The sequence below is a fragment of the Anolis carolinensis genome, chromosome 4, assembly GCF_035594765.1.
Source record: "Anolis carolinensis isolate JA03-04 chromosome 4, rAnoCar3.1.pri, whole genome shotgun sequence".
NCBI classification, from domain to species: Eukaryota; Metazoa; Chordata; class Lepidosauria; order Squamata; family Dactyloidae; genus Anolis; species Anolis carolinensis.
This window is the reverse complement of record NC_085844.1, coordinates 30,269,802-30,289,234: the sequence shown is the minus strand read 5'-3', so window position 1 is coordinate 30,289,234 and position 19,433 is coordinate 30,269,802. Positions and strand designations below refer to the sequence as shown.

At 39.2% G+C, this 19,433-nt stretch overlaps 1 protein-coding gene across 1 annotated transcript; it reads right to left on the bottom strand.

Moving 5' to 3' along the window:
• Nucleotides 1-10,275: 10,275 nt before the first annotated feature.
• cfap418 (cilia and flagella associated protein 418) lies at nucleotides 10,276-19,384 on the bottom strand. The gene is made up of 6 exons (XM_003219499.4): nucleotides 19,157-19,384; nucleotides 15,416-15,503; nucleotides 14,407-14,477; nucleotides 13,936-14,001; nucleotides 12,399-12,494; nucleotides 10,276-11,239 (listed from the first exon to the last, which is right to left on the bottom strand). Exons 1-6 carry the CDS (start codon nucleotides 19,330-19,332, stop codon nucleotides 11,080-11,082), a joined length of 657 nt encoding a protein of 218 aa, XP_003219547.1. The 5' UTR covers nucleotides 19,333-19,384; the 3' UTR covers nucleotides 10,276-11,079.
• Nucleotides 19,385-19,433: the final 49 nt, after the last annotated feature.

Here is a 19,433-nt window from a genome sequence, read left to right as displayed (position 1 = left end):
CCTTCTTGCTATTTCAAAGGCGCCATCTACTCTGACCATTTAATGCAGTTCGAGGCTAACTGCGACGGCCAGACAAGAAACTCCCACAAAAGCACACAAAAGACATGCCTTTGTGTGCATCTATGGTTTGTGTAATCACCATCCAGGCTGGTTCCAGGATTAATAATCTCCCCAGTAAAACCGTTTTCTTCAATACTGGTTTGTAATTGCATTAAATGGTCAGTGTAGATATATTCAAAGTTGGTTTTTTTGGACATTTTTAGATATTGTAAAAGTTTCGTATTTGAACTTCAACCATCAGAATCACTCGGCCAGTATGATCAGTGTCGATGCTGTCTGAGAAATTCATCATGTTGTTTCCCAGCAAAGTAACTTCTCCAACCTCTTTTAAAGAATTATCTATTACATTTTGATGAGGAATTCAGTCTCCTGATTTCAAAATCCTCAATTGAGTGATACATTTGTTGAGATTAACAAATGAAGTTATGGCAGCCACAGTCAATAAATATCTTTTCAAGCTTTGTCCCTGCACCAGAGATTTATTCAGTCTTGAGCTGACCTTTCAGCATTGTTTTGGGACTCTTCAGTTTCTTCCCACATCAACTACTTTTTTGGAATTACCAAATACCCCGAAAACTTTTGTTTCTGCCTGATCTTGAAAGCTGAACAGACCAGCCTTGGTTAGTACCTGGATGGGAGACTACTAATGAATATCAGGTGCTATATTTCAGATGAAGGAACTGTCCAAACTAGTCTTCTGAAATTTTGAAATTCATGGGGTTGCCAAAAATCAACACACATTCACACACACAGCTCTGTGTAAATAATCTGGGGAATTATTTTGTGACATTGTGGGTAATCCTAATAAATATATTGCCCAGCTGTAGATTTTGGTTTGTTTGTTTTTGGCCTCATAGACTAATCTGGATATCTATGTATTTTGAAGCAATATTTTCTGGGTTTTTTTCATGTCAGGAGTGACTTGAGAAACTGTAAGTTGCTTCTGGTGTGAGAGAATTTGCCATCTGCAAGGACGTTGCTCAGGGGACGCCCAGATGTTTTTATCATCCTTGTGGGAGGCTTCTCATGTCCCTGCATGGAGCTGGAGCTGATAGAGGGAGCTCATCTGCGCTCTCACTGGGTTGGATTTGAACCGGCAACCTTCAGGTCAGCAACCCAACCTTCAAGTCATCAGTCCTGCTGGCACAAAGGTTTAACCCACTGTGCCATTGGGGGCTCCTAGTATTTTCTCTTAAGGAAAAACAATGTCAGGTCTCAGTCTGTAGAATAAGATATTATTTGTGTTCTAAGTCATTTTCAAACTTTTCAAAGCCAAATCAGTATCCTAGCCAAATGGATTTTGTTGAAGCTAATGGGATTTGTAGTGAGATTGCTAGTGAAATTCTGTTCTCAGTTACACTAATGTAAACTAAAACTAATTCCAAAGGATTATATTGGATTAATTTGAATGTCCGGCATTTCCCTTTCGCACATGTCCACCGCCATAGCAACCCCCTCTCCTTTTTGCATAGAAGCAGCATTGTTAACCCTCTGGTTTTTTTAAAAACCTCTGATAAAATTTAAGGGATCTAGCCAATTCTTTACATACTTTGATAAATATAACCTCTACCCCAATTCATAGTTGTGCTTTTTTTTTTTTTTTTTTTTTTTTTAGGAAAAGGCCATTAGACGAGATTATTTAAAACATGCTCTAATGCAGGGACTATATTCTTATCTGTTCATGCATGGGGATTTATGTCTGTAAACTCCCTGCACATCTGGATGACGAGAAACATAATAGCGGTTGGGTTCCCTGGCCTTAAAGATCCTAATACTTTTTTTACAAATTTGGTCCTGAAAATATCCTAAAAACAGAGCGATGGTACAGAATTAGGGAAATGGGGTATTACACAATGAAGTGTGGAATACAGTACTTTCAAAATTTAGTGCCTTCTGAGATAGGAAACTCATTTCACAACCATGGGCTAATTGCTCTTTCTTTACCTGCATTCTACACTGTAAAATTAATGCAGTTTGACACCAGTTTGACTGCCAGGTCAAAATATTGTGGAATCATGGGAGGTGTAGTTTCACAAGGTCTTTAGCTTTCTCTGCCAAATAGAACTGTTGCTTCACCAAACTACAAATTCCCAGATTCCATAGTATTGAACCCTGGCAGTCGGATGGCATTTTTGCAAGTCTTACTTAAGACAAACCATATGCAATATAAGATTTGATGTATCAAATCCTTATTCTTACTTTCATATACACCCTTAAAATAATCAGCACCTGGGGGGAAAACTAGAGAATCTATCAATAAAGAATTGGTTATCGGAAAAGCTAACCTATAAATTAAGATTGGCAAAAGGAAAAATTTTAAAAAGATATATTTGGTAATACATGGCAGCCATTCATCAGCTTCACATGTAAAAGCCATGGTGAATCCAAACCATCAAATGGCTAAGTAAGATTGTGCATGAATAATTAATAAAGTATTATCCATTGCATATAATTATAATAATTATATGCAACTGATAAAATTAGAATAAGTAAAAGTTATAGAACGGACAGAACTGTATTTCTTTAATGCTACATGAAGAAAAGGAAAGGAAAAAAAAAACTCCATTATTTCTATACTGTAGACCAGGCATGGGCAAACTTAGGCTCTCCAGATGTTTTGGACTTCAACCCCCACAATTCCTAACAGCTGGTAGGCAGTTAGGAATAGTGGGAGTTGAAGTCCAAAACACCTGGAGGGACGAAGTTTGCCCATGCCTGGTGTAGATGCACTTTTAGTCAACCCTTTGTGGGCATTAAGTGGCCAGGAGGAAAAACATGTATGCCACCATGAGATCATAAAACACGTGCTATATAACTACTGTGTAACTAATGCATAAATATATGGAAGTCTACTTTTAACAGTGCTCTCTCCCACATATTTATCTCAGTCCATGTTTTAATTGCTTGTTCCTCTTTATTTATCATATGCATAAATGCAGTAGAAGTATAGACCAGTGTGCTGTAGTAGTTTGAATGTTGGAGATCAGGGTTTGAATCCTTCCTTAGCTGTAGAGACCGACTGGGCAAACCAAACACTCTTGCCCTCTGAGAAAAGTGATGGCAAACTGACCCTGAGCAAATTTTTTCCCAGAAAGCCCTATGATAGATTTGTCTTATCAGAAACTACTTGGAGGCACACTGTAACAACATAATCAGAAAACATGTGAGTCATATTCTACAATCTTCTTTGTTTTGGACACTGTGTTACTTTTGAATGTGAAAGAACTGAGCCCACACTCAACGCTTTACTACTGATAAGAAACTGCAACTGTTGAAATGAAATAAATGCTTCTTTCATTAGCCGCTCATTTTCTAGTCCTTTAGTAGTTTTGGCAGGCTGACAGGCCAACTATGCTCTGCATTTAGCATAATAGACAGAGAATCACAGAATCATAGCATTGGAAGGGGCTTTGTGGTATTTAAAGAGTGCAGTCATGTCACTCATCAATCTTTTTACCAAGCTGAACAGGTCCAACTTATTCAAATCTTTCTCATATATTTTGTTCTCGATATCTCTTATTATCCTTGTTGCCCTTCTCTGAACTTGCTCAACTTTTCTATACTTTTAAAAAAATAAGGTGCCCAGAACTGAACACCGTACCGCCTCACCAACACAATACCATGTATCAGGGGACTTCTACTTCCTTTAATTGGAAACTATGTTTCTATTAATGCAGGTTAAGATAGCATTCGCCTTCTTTGCTGCAGCATCACACTTCTGACTCATGTTCAACCTATCGATAATAACCCCAAAGTCTTCTTCATACTCAGTACTGCTGAGCCAAGTATCCCCCATCCTATACATATGGATTTGGTTTGATGGATAAGGGTTCAAATCCCCACTCAAGCCATGGAAACTCAATCCAACCATAGTTTGCATTTCTTTTTGTAATAATGTTTTAATTCAACAGGAACTATTTCAGCACACATTTTAATTGTTCTGCTGAAGGCAGCGGGACTTCAAAAGACTTTTGCAAGGAACCAGTTATTCATTTACATTATTTAAATGAGACTTTTCAGAAGCCCAATTGGTGCTGATAAGATTCCCAGAGGCAGATGAAGTAGCTGGAAAAAAATTGGTATATTTTTCAGCAGAAAAATATCTGAATTGGAATGAGTTAGAGCAGCCACTCCTCTCATCTTCCCCTTTCAAATTGTAGCCTCCGCAGCTGTGTTGCATTAAAGTCCCCAAAGAAAATCATGGATTTATACATAACATGTAGTTGTAGCCCAACAGTCTGTAATTTCTGTTCTGCGGGACCAGCCTATTCACCATGGCTTTGATTTGTGCATTTGATTTTTCTGGCTACAATACTATATCCATTTACTTAAAAGAAATCTGTGTTAAACTCGGGGAAGAGAGCACTTTTGGAAATAAATAACAGGACTGTGTTGCTGAAAAACAATGCAGATTATCCTGGATATTTCTGAACTGGAAAAATTTCCAGTGTCCTAAACTGATTGAAATCTGATTTAGTACATTTAGATGGTATGAAGTTTTGGTTTAAAATTTGCCTCCCTGTTTTTACCCTATTTACATAAAAACCCAACAACCTGACATTTCTGTGTATGCATGAAATTTACTACAGGTTTCCTAAACACAGTTACTTGAAAATAGTTAATTAGAACTTTGAAAACTTTCCATTTGACAATTATTACATATTCCAGGGTACATATTAACAGTGAAAAAATTAGATTTTTTTTCCATTTGTAAACATGGAACCCCTGGTGGCACGATGAGTTAAAGCCTTGTGCCGGCAGGACTGCTGACTTGAAGATTGGATTGCTGACCCGAAGGTTACTGGTTGAAATCCAACCCAGAGAGAGCACGGATGAGCTCCTTCTGTCAGCTCCAGCTCCATGCAGGGACATGAGAGAAGCCTCCCACAAGGATGGTGAAACATCAAAAACATCAAGGTGTTCCCTGGGCAATATTCTTGCAGACAGCCAAATCTCTCACACCAGAAGCGACTTGCAGTTTCTCTAAAAAATTGAAAACATGGTAATTGACAATGTGTATAATACTTTGTAAAACTGTGCTGTTCTTTTCTGAGCAGCATGTATATTCATATATTTGTTAATTAAAATATTTGTATCCACAACACACATTAAAGTCTTCAAGGTGTTTCGTAAAACATAACTAAAATAATAAAATTCAATTTAAAAGGTTTCATCGTGTGAGAAGTGACCTGAGAACATACTGCAAGTCACTTCTGGTGTGAGACAATTGGTCGTCTATATAGACATTGCCCAGCTGTGTTGCTGGGAGTGTCAAAGACGGAACGCCACCAGATAAAGTTCAACACAGTTTATTAAAGTTACAGAACTAAAAAGTGCCCGTATGAAACAAAGGACTAGGCAAACACTTGCCTTCAGTGTAAAAGATACACAAAAAAGACTCTGCTAATACTAAAAGCGGTTCAAAAGATAAACCGGATTAAACAGGAGTTTAATCCGTATTAAACAGAAAATGCTTACTTCAGCCCGGCAATTTAAACAAACAAAAGTTGATAAACAAGGATTCAAAGAAACATAAATAGCTGGCAGCAGATTCCTCTCTGCTACTCGAAAGCTGCAAATGAGTAACTAAGGTTGTTACTCCTCCGTGCAACAAACGGAATCCGGATCCAGGCACTTCAATCAGGGTAGCAACGGTCAGCAGGGTCCCAGTCCGGTCCGAGGTCGAAAGCCAGGTACAGATGTCTTTGGTTCACCAATTCCACCGAAAGCCACAGAAGGGGTAGTCCGAGGTCGTAGTCAGTCAGTCAGTCCAGCGTCAATCCAGAATAGGCAATTAATGTCCGTCAAGAAGACGACGGAGGTCCAAGCTAATAAGATTAAACACAGGTTGCACAACAAAAGCCCACACAGTTCCTCCCGCCGTCTATGCCCAGTGTCCTTGGTAACTTACGTATTCAGCAAACGAAACACACCCGTCTTCAGGAAATTCCCAACAAGAGCCCAAGCGTTCGTCCAGATCACCTTGCCCAACGCAATTAGCCCTGGATTCTAAACCCCATTTTATGCCAGTTTACAACTCCTCATCGCTGTCAGCTGTTACCCTAATTCCAGGTGCCTCATCATCATCATCCTCATCAGAGCTAAAACACCTTTGACTACGCCCCACAGCATCCCCAGCTGTGGATCCCGTTCCATCCCTCCAACTCGTCCACGGGTCCGATCCTGCAACCCGCCAGTCGCCTCCCACACTAGCATTGCCGGTGACACCCAAATCCTCCCTCACACGAGTCCATTCCATGTCATCCTCCTCTGAGCTAACCACCTCTTCCTCCATTCCCTCGGTAAAACCCTCAAAGGAGTCTTCGTCTGTTGGTTCTGCAAATAAGTCCCGCAGCCGTTTCCTTTCTCGCTCCTCAAGAGAGTCTGACTCTCGAGGAGTCTTACGACCACGTCTCCCAGTATCGGAGCCATAAGGCTCAACCATAACAGGGAGGCTTCTCTCATGTCCCTGAAAGCTAGAGCTGACAGACGGGAACTCACCCAGTCTCTAAAAAAAGGTGAAATAGTTTTTAAAAGATAAAGTTAGAACCAGCATTGCATAGCACTTTAAGTGTTGGATAAATCCCTTCTTAAGCCATGGAAACCAATGGATGACCTTGGACAAGTTACACTCTCTCAGCCTCAAAGGATGGCAATCCCTCTTTGAACAAAGCCTGCCAAGAAAACACCCCATGATATGTTTGCCATAAGTTGGAGTTGACTTGCAGACACACAACAACAACAACAATAATACATGGATTCAAAAAGGACTTTATATTGTTGTTTGTTTTTAAGCTATTTGACTTCTAGCTCTAGGGAAAAATATTGGATATATCTCTATAGCTATATCTATATATCTATTTTTAAATAAACACACATACAGAGAGAGAAAGAGAGAGATTTAGTGTCAGGACAATGAACCCATATCTGTTTTAACTATAATAAATTTAGTATTACAGGTACTTTAAAGGAACCTGAGCTAAGGTAGAGATAAAGAAAAACACTCTGTTGTTTGTATAATAATTGTATTCCCCTTGGAAAAAAATCAGGACTTTATATAAACACTATACACTTGGACCCTATGATGGGAATCTTATTTGTGGCTGCTCAGAAATACTCTTAGCACATATAAGCTTGCCTGCTAAGTTGTTCTTTTCTATTTTTGTGTTGGTGGGTCTGGCAACTCTTCATTCACAATTCCTGCAACATGATCCCAGAGTACTCTCACCCTATGGAACAAGTACCACCAACACACTTCTAAATGTTTATAACTCGGACTTTATAACCTTATTTAAGGGGGGTTTCCTCCACATGTTGCTGCAGGAAATGGAATCTGGGGCCCTGGGCATCTGCTTTACAGAGTTACTATGAATCCAGGGTTGAACAAAGGAAAGAGGAAGCAGGACAATCATAGGTGCATCTACACTGCAGGATGAATGCAGCTTGATATCACTTGAACTGCCATGGTTCAGTACTAAGAAATCACGGGAGCTATAGCATTAGCCTCCTCTGCCGAAGACTTCTGGTGCCTCACCAAACTGCAACTCCCAGGATTTCAGAACATCAAACCATGGCAGTTAAAGCGGTGGTCAAACTGCATTCATTCTGCATTGTAGATGTACCCCATGATAGGGTAACAGGAACTTTGTACACACAGAAGGGAAATTGAGACTGCAGGTGATTTCATGATGGAATTCGTGAGAAGCCAATCAACGATGTAATATGAGAAAACGGAAAGGAGCAGGCCAAGAAGTGAAATGGAAGAGAGACCTATAGTTTGACGTATGTGTTGCACAAGGTAGCTATTTATATATTGTCCAAAAAAAGAATGACAAGGTGGGAAGACAGATTTGCAGGAAAATTAGCATGTGCGAGTTTAAATGCACAGATTCAAATTTAGGAATTACTGCAGGAATATAAATAGAAATATGATAGTACTCATCATGCCACCTGTTTGTCTATTGCTCAGTCTGCTTTCATGCCAGTAGTTGTTGATGGGCAACTTTAAACTTTCCCTTCTCTCCTTTTTTGGGCTTTCCACCTATCAATTGAATAAAAATCTGATCTTCAAATGTAGGACAGTTCTGTATACAGTTCCAAGTTCTCAAATGTGAAGGATTTGCAGCTGTCTATTTAAATGTTAGCCTGCCCTCTACAGTATTGAACAGGATTTTCTCCCACCAAGAGCTGGTTTAGCATCAGAAAGAGGCTGTCATGCATGAAACATTAGATGCACCTACACTGTAGAATTAATGTGGTTTGACACCACATTAATTATCATGGATCAGTGCTATGGAATAATGAAAGTTGCAATATTTTCTCAAAATATTTAGCCTTCTCTGCCAAACTACAGCCCCCAAGATTCCATAGAATTGAGCCATGGCAGTTAAATTAGTGCCAAACTGCACCAATTCTCCAGTGTAAATGCACCCTTTTGTTGTTGTCCTTTGTCTTCAAGTCTTTTCTCACTTATGGCAGCCTGAAAGTGAACCCATCACAGGACACAGGACTTTCTTGGCAAGATTTGTCCAGAAACAGTTTGCCATTTCCTTCCTCAAAGGCTGAGAGAATATAACCTGCCCAAGGTCACTCGGTGGGTTTCATGATCAAGAGGGAATTCGAATCTGGATCTCCACAGAGTCTATAACTCAAGCTACTACACTACACCGTTATGTTTTTAAGGTGTCACAGTACAAAAAGAAGAGAAGGGGAGGAGGGAAGAAAAAAATCTCGTGACACTTCAAAACTGATTGAATAAAGTAATATTCAAACCTCAGGTGTAAATGCAGTTACAATACACTGGAAATTGTCTCCAGGAAAGGGATTCAGCTGAACGGATATACAGTCACTTGTTCCAATCTATTAAGAGGAGTTTGAATAGAGTTGGTTTCTTATTACCGTTACTAGTGTGGTTTTCATTACCATTATATGTATAAGCCTTTAAAAAAAAGGGGGGGCTGCTTAAAAGCAGAATTTATTTCTTACACATATCAGAAACAGGTAGCCTATCAGCTTTGTAAACATCTGTTAGATGCTTTTATATTTGTGTATAATATAACATGAATCTAATGGTGTATGGGCGCATGTGCCAAGTTATGTTATTTTTTATAATTGTTGTGATCCTATGATAATTTCATTCTTCCTTTTCTCTTAATTTATAATCTGCCATTCCTTCCGAACTGAGATTAAAGGTATCTGCTGATGCCAGAATGCTTGTTAACCCATTTGAACCATGACAATTGTCTGTTGGGGTATCTCATTTGACTCTGATCCCACCTTCATAATGTTGTTATGGGCATTTATACTTTGTGCTTTTGGTAGTAGTCCCCCGTCCAAGTGCTAACCAGAGCTGACCCTACATAGCTTTCAAGATCAGATGGAATCTGGTGCTATACTGAGAACCAAATTGTAACTCTGAACAAATGTATTTAGCCGTTACAAGCTATAATTTTCAAAAGAGGTGAGTTACTTATTAAAAATATTGTTTCAGATTGTTTAAAACTGTCTAACTTTAATGTATGTGGCCTTGGAATTTTGGGATATAGGGCAGAATAAACAAAAGAAGAACCACAGAACTGCAGCACTATATATATAATATATCTTGAGTGTTCATCATGCTCAATTATATTATACTGAGCCCCATCTATAAAATATGAGGAATAAATCTATTAAGAAAAAAACATTCCTAACTATTAGGAAGAACTTCCTGATCATAGGAGCTGGTCAACAGTGATGTATATTGCCTTGGAGCGTGGTGGAATCTCCTTCTCTGGTGGTTTTTAAACAGAGGTCAGAGGGCTATCTGTTGGGAGAGTTTTGATTGTGTGTGCCTGCATGGCAGAATGGGGTTGGACTGGATGGCCTTTATGATCTCTTCCAACTCTATGGGTTTTTTTTCCATGTCAGGAGCGACTTGAGAAACTGCAAGTTGCTTCTGGTGTGAAAGAATTGGCTGTCTGCAAAGACGTTGCCCAGGGGATGCCCAGATGATATTTTTACCATCCTATGGGAGGCTTCTCTCATGTCCCTGCATGGGGAGCTGGGGCTGACAGAGGGGAGCTCACCCCAATCTCCTCCAATTCGAACCATCAACCTGTTGGTCATAGTCCTGCCAGCTCAAGGGTTACCTACTGCCCTAACTCTATGATGCTAAGTCATTACTGGGAGCAATAAACAAATATAGTAAATGAGATATAGAACCAACTTACCCACAAATAACAAGAATACTGATTTTAATAATTGTAGCATTACAGAAAAATAAGAAGTAATAGTTTCTGTGTTGTTTACTTTCAGATTCCAAATTTTCATTTTAAAAGACATATCAGAAATATTTGCATGTCAGTTCTGATCTGTTACATAGCATAAAATGAAACTAAAACAAATGGAACTTGCTTGTATGATCTTGCTATTCAGCTTCTTGCTCAGGCTGCTAGTTTTATGGCTTCTGCTAGTACTGTGCTGGAACAACACTAATTTGACTATAGACGTCAACCCCAGAATGCTAGAAGCTGTTTTATTCCCGTCACTACCTCATCATTAAAATCTTGAATGGAATACGATAATGCTCAACTATGTTTCAAACATACTCTACAACAGATTTTTACAACAGGCTCATTGTAAAAACTGCTCCAGTCAAATCATTAGCTTTGTTATATTTTATTTCTTCTAGATTTGAGATGCCTTCTATGACTGTCTTCATTTTCTTTCAGCTCTTTTTATTGTTATTTAGTGGAGGGTGCTGTGAAAGTTAAAGATTTTTATGCATACTTTCATCCCAAATCCTTATGTGAACCTGTTCTTGCCCATCTCGTTTTCCAGGCAGCAGGACCTCAAGTCTTCCACTTGCCATTCTTCCCAGTTAGGTTAGTTCACAAAGGAACTGCAGACAAGGCAAAGTGCTCCATCTATATTTGGAATAGCAACAAAGTCTAATTGTATGAAGAACACACTGCATTTATCACACAATAATACTGAGAAGGAGCAGAAGTCTTCGGAGGAAAATGGCTGAAAACGACATAATCATTGAATGTGTTCGCTGCAAACCCAGCGGAGTTGTCTGTCTGTAGAGAGGTCTGTTAGTCCGTCTATAGATCTCCAAGCGCACTGGCAAGCATAGGCCCGCGATCCCTTCTTCTTTAGCATCTTTGCTCTCAGCTTGCTGAATTCAGGCATATTATTCCTAAGAATCAAGAGCATTCCACTTTAACTCTCTTAACATTACTAAAGTATCACAGATATCTAGAAACAACCTAATATTAAACACAGTGCACTTCTCTTCATGCAAATAGTGTGGCTCTGATTTCTGCCTGTTCTCACTGTATGCCACATTACAGTTAGGTTTTTGTCCAAGCAGCTGCAGTGGAAAGGGCAGAGAAAAGCTCTCTTCTGCAAGCAGAAGCTGATTTATGAATTCTTTAGGAACAAGTGCTTGAATCAATATTTCAGTATTAGATGTTCACACAGCAATGAGGGTATAGGTGACTTTATTTGGTGTTCTGAAGGAAAGCATGAAAAGAATAAATCCATGGTATGTTACAGACAATCTAATGTGCATGTTTTTAAAATATCTGAAATATTTTATTGCTTGTGTTGTCATATATTGTAGTGAGTCACTTTGGGATTTTTGGATTTGAAAGGCAATATAGAAATGTCTTAATCAAAACAAAACACAAGAAGTCATCCAGATTTTATATTAATAGCTTATCCTCCTTTGTTGCCATGGCCCATATATCTGCAGTCAGAAATAAACCTCTCTCTCTCTGCTTGATATAATGTACTCTTTAGTATATTTAGGACAGTATTGTAGGGAATAAACAGCCAGAAATAACATGGCCAGATTGCCTTTGCCTACAAACATCCAGGTGGGTAGCATTAATCATTTTTCTCCATTATTTTCCTATTAGAACTAGCAATCAGGGCATGAAATTGGCCACAGATAGAAACAAAGATAAATATATCTTACCTGAGCCACTGCCATCTAAGCCTTTGAGTCATTTGAGCCATTTTCCAAATCCAATATATTACCAAATTTCCACTATTTCTGTATGCCAGTCTTTCCCAACCTGGTATTTTCTAGGTGAGTGGGTTACAATTCCCATCCCCTCCACCCAGCAATGGGAGTGGTATCAAAAAAGAAGAAGAAAAGCTTAGAGCTGTATTATGAAGGGCACCAGATTGGATAAGACAGCTATATACTATGAAGGATTAAACTGAGATATAGACTAAATCATGGAAACACCGAGTGTCTACTGTGTCACATGGTTTCATGCAACAAATCCACAAAGTGCCAGTGGAAAACACACTGAATATTCCTAACAATATTGTCAACAAAGACACACCTGAAAAAGAGGTAATCACATGATTTGTCCCACTGATAGTCATCATAATGTGAAACACGGAAGTCACAGGCAGTACAACGTAGCCGATCACATGTTCTGTTGAAAGGATGAAGAGGTTAATGTAATTGATGTCTTCAAACAACACATATTTTTGAAAATATACTGGCATGTTAGGAATCTTGTGACAATTTTTTCTTAGGAAACAGGGCACCGAATTTCACAATGGAAGCACTTGGAGACAGAGGCAAACCATGGGTTGCAACTGCTAGAACTAGTCTCTTGGGCTCCTTCCACATAGCTGTATAAATTCCACATTGAACTGGATTATATGGCAGTGTGGATTCAAATAATCTAGTTCAAAGCAGATACTGTGGATTATCTACCTTGATATTCTGGGTGATATGGCTATGTGGAAGGGCCCTCCTTTCCTCCCTTCCTCTGCCTCTCTCATGCAGCTGCAAGATGACTGGAAGCTTCTAACCATATTAGTGCTTCTTTCTTCAGCACTACTACTTTTCCTGATATGTGCATATAAGTGCATTGAATATACTAATCAATCAAAACTTGTAAGAAGAAATAAGAGGTTTTTTGTTAACTAAGTATTGGACCTGATTCTTTATGTCCATATTAAGCTGCCTTCCCTAATTTTTCTAATACTTGATAGCTTTAGTATACTCAGGAGTTTTGAAGTTTTGTCTCTTTTGTAGTAAGTCTATACTTTTTGTGCATTCTCTTATTTCAATTTTAACACAGTGTGACTGCTAGGTAACTCCAATGCAAAATAAAAACAACATGAACACTAGTTACTGTAAATAATTCCCAGTTTTAATGTTTGATCTTTCCTATTGAATGTGGCCCCCTGGTGGCCTTCTCCTTTAAAAAAAAAATTCAATGTTGCAAATTAATATGTAATATAACCATTTCTTAGCTGCATCAGAAGGAAACAGAACGAAGGACAGATGGTTAGGTTCATGTCAATTTCCTGTTTGTTTATTTGTAGAGCCATTCAATCTCTCATTTCTATGTTAATCTCTATTACATTTTAAAATAAAACACCACAAAAGTAAATTGAGCACTTTTTCTATGAATTGCAGTAGTAGTACTGATAACCTGTTTTTTCTGTCCCAAAGGAAACTCAATGTGGCTAATACTAAAAATCATAACAATGTACAAAATGAAACCTAAAGCATATACTTAAAACCTAAAGCATATAGGCTTTAATAATGATGATGATTTGTGATGATAATAATGATGATGATGATGATGGTGATAATAGTTATCTGCGTATCCTATGACTTAGGTTTTAATTGACATAGCAAAGTATATATTAGACATTTTGGTATGTTTTAAGTCAAAAACTGAATTAGATACATACAGAATTAGATAGACCAGTGGCTCATCTGCTGCAGGCAGGTTTCCATGCCATGCTAGTTTAACTAAAATTTACTGGGAGTTGGATTTTTGGATCTATAGCCCGCAAAATAACTTTCCCAGCTGGAAGGGTTAATCAGTATTTTTTAATTTAAAAGACCCTTACCTCTGTGAAATACTTGTTCCAATACCATACGGTGCAGTGCTCCCGCCAAGGTACACTGGACAACATCTTCAAGAATTAAAAAGGAAACACAGTAAAAACAGTTTTATTTTGGGGGATTTCGGTAACCTTGAGGACATATCTACCTTTTCAATGAACCTTGTACTTCTGGAACAATTAGGAGACGTGCCAACATCAAACAGAATAAATTGTGTCACAAAGGTAATTACATAGTTCTGGATACAGATCATCATTTCTTTCTTTATTGATGCTTCATAGTGGCCCCTTCCATACAGCTGTATAAAATCCACACTGAACTGGATTATATGGCAGTGTGGACTCAGATAATTCAGTTCAAAGCAGATAATGTGGATTATCTGCCTTGATATTCTAAGTTATATGGCTGTGTGGAAGGGCACACAGTTGCTGAACTTAATCCCTGGACATTTATTTACTTCTGTCCCCATTACTTACCTTTTACCATGGGCTTGAACAGAAGTAATATTGTTTCTGGATGCAGGGCTGGACAACTCAGATGTTTGTTTCTAACAGAAAGAGGAAGATGGGAACCTGTTAACATGAACCTGTGATTTATCAAAAGAAAAGTTATGTTCAAACAACTAGAAGGTGGGAGAATTCTAATGACATCATTATTAATCTTGTTAATCTAGTATCATTATTAGCTATTACATATCTTGGAAAACATTTTTTGAAAAAAAAAACCTGAAGGCGTCTGCCAGTGAATCAGCTCAATTTGGCTGTAATTTAAAGACAAACATTGTCTTGGAAAAAAACAAATGGACCCACAGATCTGAATACTATTTATTTGTCCCACTAAAACACATCTATTGAATCAATGAAATTAATGTAAATATTATCTTAACAACTCACATTCACCCCACTGGGAGCTGAAGGCCAAAATATCTGGGGACCCACAGATTGAGAACCACTGGTTTAGATCAAAGATGGGAAACTTCTTGCAGTTCAAGAGCCAAATTTAATTTCAGAACTTATTCTAATATAGGGGAAGTCAAAGAAGAAGACGAACAAGCACAGTTAAGCTTAGAGCTCTTGACTGTGAATAAAAGAAACATTTCAATATTTCTGAACGGGGGAAATTCATCGAAAAGCTAGGAAATCACCAATATCAGTGTTTTAAGAGGTCAGAATTGGAACTCCATTTGTAGTCCTTGGCTTAGAAGCTGCCCATCCTTATATAGGGCCCTTCCACATAGCCATATAACACAGAATATCAAGGCAGATAATCCACAATACCTGTTTTGAACTGGATTAACTCAGTCTACACTGCCATATAATCCAGTTCAATGTGGATTATATATATATATACACACACACACACACACACACACACACACACACATATATATATATATATATATATATATATATATATATGCATGCCACTCTTCTCAAAATGCTATGACCTCTTTCCCTTTTTTTCTGAAGTATAGTGTTGACTTACCACAAGACTTTGGGCAGAGCTCTTCTCATCAATTATATCTTTAATTATGTCATCTAAATCTTCTTCTTCACTAGCATCTTTGGAAAATCTAAAAAAAGGAAGAGAAAAACATCATAATTGTCCAACTCCAACTAATCTTGATCTCTGTAGAGGAGATGAAGAACACCAAGCTATATAGTGAGATGTTCTAGGTTTCTTGGCAAACCAGGGGCATCTCTACACAGATGGAACTCTTGGTTAAGAAATATAGAAATAACATTTAGTATCCTCTCCATTAATATTGTTCTAGGCATGAATCCAGATGATGACTTTTAGTTTCTTGCATGTAGGAACCAAAGGTAGCTCCCAACAGTTTTTATGAAGGCTGATTAGACTTGTAGGGTTGGAAAGGCATTTATCCTATATAGTCATGTAAAAGTCAAGAACATTTCATCAAAAAATTAGCCCAAAAAACCCCCACAGCTGGCTTATCCATGGGTCAATTAGAGTACTGTATCTTAACTCTTACTTAAAAAGGAACCATTCCCTCCTATGAATAGAATGGCCAATGTCAAGAGATCAGTCTTGTCCTGGAATAACCTAAAAGAAGTACTGTAAACACCCGAAACTGTCTCCACTATGGTAGCATTTCTGGCTTTTTTGAATGCCTGGTTGGGAAAATGTTGGAAGCAGCCCCTGAGACAACTCTGATGCTTTCCTCTCTCCGTTGAATGTCAACACAAGTCATATCATACATGAAAGGAGATTCCACCTGAACACTAGGAAGAACTTCCTCACTGTGAGAACTGAGACAGTGAAACTCTCTGAGGCTCCTTCTTTGGAGGCTTTTAAGCAGAGGCTGGATGGCTGTCTGTCAGGGGTGTTTTGAATGTGATTTCCTACTTCTTGGCAGGGGGTTGGACTGAATGGCCTGTGGGGTCTCTTCCAACTCTATGATTTTATCAAAATCTATAATTTTGTCTCCCAAACCTTTCCTCAACACATATATGAGTATACATGGTAGTCATGCACAGCATACCTAAATCACATTGCATTCTGCAGCTGTCACTTGCAATGCTTTTTTCCTTAGGTTTCAGAAACTAGGTGAACAGCAGAAAAGCAGCGAAGAAGTAATTTGGGAAGCAGCCAGATGGACTGGAGGAGTGTGTGAGAGAAGGACACATGGTATGCCTGAAATAAGTGAAGAAAGGAGATGGCAGTGTTTCTACATAGAGTGAGCACAGAGATCCAATGCACTGCTTCTTCAACTGTGGGTCCCGACCATGTACAGTATCAGTTTGTTACACTTCCTAGTCCTGGTTTCCTTCCCTCATGCCTCCTTGACTCAATGGGGAACTAAACAGAAACAACTTAAAGTTCTCTGTTTTAGCAATATTTATGGTTTCTCTTGCTTTTATTGGTTTTGGTTTTGTTTGTTCCTCAAACTTGCAAAATCAGAGCTTCCTTGTGGCTCCTTATATTTCAGGGCTTTGTAGTCCATTTGGAACAATTGAGTCCTCTCCCGGGTGAGAAAGGCAGGGTAAAAGAATCATAAATAAATTAATTAAATAAAAAGAAATAAAATTTGAAAAGAAAATATAACAGTTCAATCTGTAATTACATTTTGAATAAAGTATACTTTAAATATGTCAAACATAATACTTTTATGTCAAACCAAGTTATATATACTGTACCCACAGTTTCATTTACTCATATCCAACAAAGTATGTCTTCTGAAGACGTTTTCTGGGGTTTTCAGCATGATTCAATGGTATTCTTGGGCAGAAGGTTCATTCATTTCAATAGAGTTCACTATTATTTGTGAGATTCGGGAACATAACTCCGCATTTTATGTTCCTAAATTAACAAATTGACCTTAAAACTCTAAAGAGTGTTAACATTGTATTTTTCAATTTTTCTAAAAACATTAACTTTCCTCCAAAACATTTTACCTGTTGTTCAGAATTTTCACAAACCTTGCACCTCTATATGTCTTTGTGTTGCAGGGTAGGAAATAAGATCATCCATAGATGCAGAAGGACAGAAATGGGATTAAGAAGTCATCATGTATGGACTGGAAGAATTTGGTCTTGTATGGACTGGAAGTGTGATGCATGTATACAAAACCAGGGACCTGCCCTGCCCCACAAAGTATCCCTGGTGGCTGCTGTGGCATAGAGATATAAAGGCCTTCTAGAAAGATGCAGGACATTATTAACATTGGTCCCATCCAGACAGGTCCTATATCCAAGGATCTGATCCCAGGTTTTCTGCTTTAAACTGGATTATGTGAATCCACACTGCTAGATAATTTGGGATAAACAGAAAACCTGGGATAAGATCACAGGATAGTGGTTGTCAACCTGTGGGGGTCCCCAGGTGTTTTGACATAAAACTCCCAGAAATCCCAACCAGTTTACCAGCTGTTAGGATTTCTGGGAGTTGAAGGCCAAAACATCTGGGGACCCACAGGTTGAGAACCACTTGTCTGGAAGTCTAGGACTTGTCTGGAAGGGCCCATTGTTCTCAACTCCTCACAGTCATATATACCCAGAATATCAAGGCAGAATAACCTACAGTATCTGCTTTGAACTGGGCTATCTGAGTCCACATTGTCATATATCCCAGTTCACAGCAGACAATGTGGAAGAGGCCTCACTGAGCTATTCTGACTGTGGCTGTTGGGAGTTGCAGTCCAACAACATCTGGAAGGTCAGCTTTAATGGAACATTTACACTACACACATTCAACATTGCACAAGGTGTTGAGAGTGTATCTACACTGCAGAATGAATGCAGTTTGACACTTGAACTGCCATAGCTCAATGCTAGGCAATCATTGGGACTATAGTTTTACAGAGTCTTTAGCCTTCTCTGCCCAATAAGACTGGTGCCTCCCCAAACTACAACTCCAAGAATCCCATAACATTGATTCATGGTGCATTCATTCCACGCTGTAGATGCACCATAAGAAATGAATGACTTATTTATTTATTTACTTATTTATTTATTTACAGCATTTATATTCCGCCCTTCTCACCCCGAAGGGGACTCAGGGCGGATCACATTGCACACATAAAGGCAAACATTCAATGCCATGACATAGAACAGAGACAGAGACAAGACGCAGGCACAGGGCTGGCCTCGAACTCATGGTCAGAGTGATTTGTTGATTTGTTGCAGCTGGCTTGCTTTCCAGCCTCCGCCACAGCCCGGTCAGTGTTTACGTGGAAGTAAATCTCAAGAGGATTTTCTTTTAAATAAGTATCTTCAGGATTGTAGTTTAACATAGAAGCTTTTGAAAAATAATAAAACAAAATCAGAGATCAATAGAATTGTTTGGCTTACTAAATGGGAATTGGGACTCTGAGGGCCCTTCCACACTGCCATATAACCCAGAATATCAAGGGAGATAATCCACAATATCTGCTTTGAACTGGGTTATCTGAATCCACACTGCCATTCTACAGTACAGATAAGTCATGGGCAAACTTGCCCCCCCCCCAGGTGTTTTGGACTTCACCTCCCACAATTCCTACCGGCTGTTAGGAATTGTGGGAGTTGAAGTCCGAAACACCTGAAGGGCCCAAGTTTACCCATGACTGAGATGGGGCTTAGGAAGCAGGCACGCGCATGCGCAGTGCTCTCTTGGCCTTCTGCATCAGTCATTCTGTCTATATGAGGATCAGGTCCACAAGAGCCATCAAGTGAACGGAGATGAGATGGGACGCTGAAGGCAAGTGTGCGCATGCGCACGGCTCACCTGGCTCTCTCTCCCGTCGCGGCCGCCTCAGCCTCTTCTCCTTCTTCCTCTTCCTCTTCCTGGAAGCGCCCCTTTTCCCGTCCCTTGGCCCCATTCCTGTCCGCGCAGTCTCGCCGCGAGAGGCGGCAAAACCTGCTTTCCACCTCGTCCAGCAGCTTATCCAAATCGTCCGCCATTTTGGCCTCTGCTTTCGGCTCTCCTTCCCGTCCCCGTCGTTGCCATGGTAACGGGCGCACTTGACAGGCCTTGGCCACGCCTCCTTCGGCCTGGGAAGGAG